Source organism: Corylus avellana, chromosome ca4 (genome assembly GCF_901000735.1).
Source record: "Corylus avellana chromosome ca4, CavTom2PMs-1.0".
In the NCBI taxonomy this organism is placed as follows: domain Eukaryota; kingdom Viridiplantae; phylum Streptophyta; class Magnoliopsida; order Fagales; family Betulaceae; genus Corylus; species Corylus avellana.
The window spans coordinates 15,428,996-15,434,823 of record NC_081544.1 but is presented as its reverse complement, the minus strand read 5'-3'; the positions used below and the strand labels follow the sequence as shown (position 1 = coordinate 15,434,823).

At 37.0% G+C, this 5,828-nt stretch overlaps 1 protein-coding gene across 2 annotated transcripts; it reads left to right on the top strand.

Moving 5' to 3' along the window:
* Positions 1-2,251: 2,251 nt before the first annotated feature.
* Positions 2,252-5,434, top strand: LOC132177725 (glycine-rich RNA-binding protein RZ1A). Of its 2 annotated transcripts, none has more exons than XM_059590166.1 (4): positions 2,252-2,382; positions 3,365-3,483; positions 4,553-5,091; positions 5,174-5,434. In XM_059590166.1, exons 2-3 carry the CDS (start codon positions 3,373-3,375, stop codon positions 5,069-5,071), a joined length of 630 nt encoding a protein of 209 aa, XP_059446149.1. In that variant the 5' UTR covers positions 2,252-2,382; positions 3,365-3,372; the 3' UTR covers positions 5,072-5,091; positions 5,174-5,434. The 2 variants fall into 2 exon arrangements, with proteins under 2 accessions (XP_059446149.1, XP_059446148.1); XM_059590165.1 differs by having other exon boundaries at positions 2,253-2,382; positions 3,362-3,483.
* Positions 5,435-5,828: the final 394 nt, after the last annotated feature.

Below are 5,828 nucleotides of genomic sequence, written 5' to 3'. Positions count from 1 at the left end.
AATCAATCCCTATTTCCTCACCATGTGAGTCCCACAGGTCATTTTCTATGACTATATATATTTTGTGCCCTTGTTGACTTTTTTGACTATGTCATAAGACGGAGGTCATTATGTCTGCTACTCTAGTATGTTGCCTATGGCTATGATTGACGCAGTCTAAAGGGACATAACTGGGAAAGCGATTGGACCAAAGTTGAGTGGCATGAGTGCGAAGGGAAGACTATTCGATAACACATTTCTGAGTGTATTCACTGTCGACAGGTTAAGGCGCTATATGATAATAGCGACATAATTGTGAATACATCATGGTATTTTATGGGTAGGTCAAACATTGTTCTGAGTTAACTCAAGAGGGATTAGAGATGTTTGATCTGATGTGTTCGAATGGGTCTAGGGCATAACGAGACATTTTTTAGGGATGTTGCTATGCTGGTCTTTTTGATAAAGATTTGGTATAGTGCTCCCAACCTTCTTATGCAGGTGTACTCGGTGGTCGCACAGTCTATTTGCAAGTATGAATAATGAAAAATACATTGAGAGATGCATGACTATTGTGTGCGAGTGGGAGATGTTGAAAATAATGATAAGGCGTCCACAAAAGGCACGCCTCTACGTGTACGAAGCCAAGTGATACAACACTTGGCTTGCAAGTAGGAAACTGACATGGTCAGTTATTCTAAAAAAAAAAAACTGCTATCTTCATTTAAATGAGTGATAGTATAAATACTCTCTTAAAGAATAGTTTGAGAGACGTACGTATGAAAAGGAAAAACAGAAAACAAAATATAGGCTCTTAGACTGCCTCCAGTACGGTAGTACCATCACTGGGAAGCCAAGTGATACAACAATCATCATGGTATTTTATGGGTAGGTCAAACATTGTTCTGAGTTAACTCAAGAGGGATTAGAGATGTTTGATCTGATGTGTTCGAATGGGTCTAGGGCATAACGAGACATTTTTTAGGGATGTTGCTATGCTGGTCTTTTTGATAAAGATTTGGTATAGTGCTCCCAACCTTCTTATGCAGGTGTACTCGGTGGTCGCACAGTCTATTTGCAAGTATGAATAATGAAAAATACATTGAGAGATGCATGACTAGGTCGTGCCCATTGTGTGCGAGTGGGAGATGTTGAAAATAATGATAAGGCGTCCACAAAAGGCACGCCTCTACGTGTACGAAGCCAAGTGATACAACACTTGGCTTGCAAGTAGGAAACTGACATGGTCAGTTATTCTAAAAAAAAAAAACTGCTATCTTCATTTAAATGAGTGATAGTATAAATACTCTCTTAAAGAATAGTTTGAGAGACGTACGTATGAAAAGGAAAAACAGAAAACAACTCTCTCTCAATATAGTTTCATTATTGGTGCTCTTAGACTGTGGATGCTGTGAATATTACTCCAGTAATTGCTGGTAGTGTATTCCATCACTGGGAAAAAGGAAGAAATTCATTGAAGAATTTGATTGCAGACAAATAAGGTACTCATTCCGCTGTGCATATTAATTTTCTAACAATATATATATCAAAGTGGGATTCAAAATTTTCATTACTCGAAGAAACCAAGCTCGAAAGCTACAAACTCCTATTAAAGTGGGGAAAAATAGTCTTGCCAAAAATATTCGCATTATAAGATAACGCCAGTTGAGTAAGCCAATGTGCTTCTTCATTCGCCGTTTTTCTAACGTCCTGGAATCTCCATCCCCGCAGGCTACTGAGCATCCCCTTGGCGTCAGCAATTAGATATTCAAACCTGTGTCAGCTTTTCTTTTCTCTTCGCAGCGTCGGGATAATCTCCAGTTAAACCATAAGTAAATTATTTCTTAAAAATTATATATTTTAATCTTGCTCCGCCACATCTTAATACTAGTCACAAAACACCTTGTCAAAGGTCCTTTATGATCAGTTCTCCATCGGAATATAAAACAATGACGAAAATTTGAACAAATTCATTTGGTAGAATGAATACCTTTTTTAGGAATTCTAAAAGATCTGGTGGTCACAGTAAATAAGATTTCCCCGAAAAAAGAAAATAAAAAAATTATTAGGAGAATCTTTTCTTCTTTTAAAAATACTTTGGCTATGTTTGGTTGTAGCCACAGAAGTATTCTAGCATTGGGTGGGGTTACTTAACTTTGATGTCAGCAGGCCCAAACACTTTCTCCGAGTCCAGCTCGGCCCACTGATCAGCCCTATCTCGGAACGAAAGGAAAAAGAAAAGAAGAATATTATTGCTATTTGACCCAGTCTCCACTCTAACTACAACTATAGAAATAGAATACCCACAGTTTTTCCGTCTCTCTCTCTCTCTCTCTCAATTTCTTCCGAGGCAAGCGAAGCAGCATCTTTATCCTTCAGATCTAAATCTCGATTAATCAACTGGTACGCCGATTAATCTTTTATTTATTTATTTATTTTTTCAGTTTTTACTAATCGAGATTTCACTTTTCTTCAAACAACTTTTATTTTGGTTTTTCGATTCTTAATTTCTGCAATTAGAATCTAAGTTTCCACTAAGTTATCTATACATATGCCATATACTTTCTGTTTCTGTGATTCAATCTTCTTTTTCCGATAGGAACAATTTGTCTTTTGCCTGCTATGGATAATTAGGGTTTCGATGATAGAAGCTTATCATTATTCCACCAAAAAATATTGTTAGGGTTAAGTCATAAGAAAGCTTGATGATTTATAATCGGATAAAGCTGTATATTTTGTGGATTTTTTATTTATTTATTTTTTATTCCTTCGGGTTATCGTGGAAAATTAGGGATTTTGTGAAAATCCCGCTTTTAATTTCTAATGAAATAGTTTTACATCCTTGAAATACGAATGTTGCTACGTTGTCTATATATATTCGAGCAAGAGTGGTTTGTGGCTAACTTATGACGGTTGTTAGCGATAAAGCTATAGAAGTTGAAAGAGGATGGGCCATGTTTCATTATATCATTATATTGTTAACTTGTAATACATAATTGTTATATGAAAGTGGACTATGATATCATTCACAAATATTATACATCAGTTATTATAATTAACTTAAATGTGAATTGTTCTGTTTATTTTGTTAGTCTGGACTGCCTTGCTGGATGTAGTTCTTCCTCATGAAAGGATTTTTATCATTTGCTTTCTCCAACTGATGTGCTTCTGTTTTAATTGTACAAAATTAGTGTCTGGTAGTCATTGTTCATTATTACTTGTTCTCAAGAGATAATCATTCATTTTCATGGTGTGAGCCAATTTCTGTCTATTTATATGCGTAGATTGCAGAATTGCCTTTGCTGAATGAACCATTGTATTTTTTTCACGCGTGATCATTCTTTTCTCAAATTGTTAAAAAAAAAAAAAAAAAAACAAACAGCAGCTTAAAATATGTCAGAAGAGTTGGAGTATCGGTGCTTTATTGGTGGCCTTTCATGGTCAACATCTGACAGAGCTCTAAAGGATGCATTTGAAAAGTTTGGAAAGCTTCTTGAAGCAAAGGTAACAATCCTTCCATTATTTTTGCGTGCTTATCGATTTTTTTTGGCCCCTTTTTTAGCTTGTCTGATATATATTTTTTTTTTACTGTTTACATGTATGTTTCAATTTCGTTTCTTCTTATTGTTTGATATATTTTCCTCTGGAGTTGGTTTCTGCTGCATTCATGGTGGAAAAGACTGCCGAGGCTGAAATATTTTTTGTTTGGATGACATCGTTTTCCATGAGGCTTTGTTGATTCAGAAGTGAAATCTGTAATGTCTGCCAAAGATATGACTGGTGGTCTAAAATCTTAAAATAGATAAATATACGGCGTAACCGAAACTCATGAAACTGTTCAATTATTAATTTTTTTTGGCCCATTTTTTAGCTTGTCTGAATTTTTTTTTTTGTTTACTGTTTACATGTATGTTTCAATTTGAATTTCGTTTCTTCTTATTGTTTGATATATTTGCCTCTGGAGCTGGTTTCTGCTGCATTCATGGTGGAAAAGACTGCCGAGGCTGAAATATTCTTTGTTTGGATGACATCGTTTTCCATGAGGCTTTGTTGATTCAGAAGTGAAATCTGTAATGTCTGCCAAAGATATGACTGGTGGTCTAAAATCTTAAAATAGATAAATATACGGCGTAACCGAAACTCATGAAACTGTTCAATTATTAATTTTTTTTGGCCCATTTTTTAGCTTGTCTGAATTTTTTTTTTTTGTTTACTGTTTACATGTATGTTTCAATTTGAATTTCGTTTCTTCTTATTGTTTGATATATTTGCCTCTGGAGCTGGTTTCTGCTGCATTCATGGTGGAAAAGACTGCCGAGGCTGAAATATTCTTTGTTTGGATGACATCGTTTTCCATGAGGCTTTGTTGATTCAGAAGTGAAATCTGTAATGTCTGCCAAAGATATGACTGGTGGTCTAAAATCTTAAAATAGATAAATATACGGCGTAACCGAAACTCATGAAACTGTTCAACTTTTGTCATATGAATTTATCTTAGGGTTAGTAGTCACCAATGGGATTCTGATGGTTAAGTTGTTTTTTTTTTCTTTTTCTTTTTCAAAAAAAAAAAAAGGTTGTTGTTGACAAGTTCTCTGGGCGATCTCGTGGATTTGGGTTTGTCACTTTTGATGACAAGAAAGCAATGGAAGAAGCAATTGAGGAAATGAATGGAATGGATTTAGATGGGCGAACTATTACTGTTGATAAAGCTCAGCCTCACCAAGGTTCAGGTAGAGATTATGATGGTGACCGTAACCGTGACCGGGGGCGTGATCGTGACCGTAACCGTGACTATGGAGGTGGACGTGGTTCTAATGGTGGAGAGTGCTTTAAGTGTGGGAAGCCTGGACATTTTGCTAGGGAGTGTCCAAGTGAAGGGGCAAGAGGGGGCAGGTATGGTGGCAGGGATGATAGGTCTGGTGGTAGTGGTGGTGGCGGGGCTGGCCGTTATGGTCCCGATCGAAACGGAGATCGACTTGGTGGGCGCAACAGGGACTCTGGTAGTCGTGGAGGTTCTGGAGCTGATCGGTATAGTCGTGACCGTTCTGGACCTTATGAACGTCGTAGCACAGGAGGTTTTCGTTCCGGATAGAGTGACCGCTTCTCATTGTGGTACGCAACATATACTGTAGTTTGCATGTCCTTTGTGGTTACTTTGATTGTGACTGAATTACGTCATTGTGCTATATTGCAGCTTTGGAACCGGAGGTGCTGCAGTTACCGTCTTAAAAGCGTCCAAGTTTCATTTTGCTGGATTCTTACTTAGGAAAATTGTTTGGGTGGATCAATCCAGTCTATCAGTAGTTTGAAGTGCAAAAATTGGCATGATACTTGACCTGTTTTGTGTTCCAAAAATGCTCATTTCGATGTTTTGGTCTGATGGGATATTATGCTTGCTTGACATGGACTTTCAAAATTGGTCTTGTAGTCTGTGAATGCCATTATTGCTGCTGGATATCTTGTGATTTCATGCATAGAATTGGAAATACCCTAATTGCTGCCCAATCCGCATTGGCTATCTCATAGGCAATTGCAGAAACGGAAGGTTGTTTGGTTGGATGGGTATTCGGAGGACCGATTCATGGGTATGTCATTGGGAGTATGCTTCTTTTCACTTGGGAAGAAGTGGCTCTAGAAGTAGAATGCCCATTTTGGCTACCCTGTTTCAGTATCTTACTAAAAACAGGAGTCAAGCGGGTAATATATTTTTCTATACATGCATGCTAGTTCTTAAATTATTTGATGTGCTATATTAATGTAATTAACCTTTTGGCAGGATGATTCGCAGTGTATGGTCTTTATGGATACATGATTGGGTTTCTTTGTTGCTAATTGGACATGTATATGGT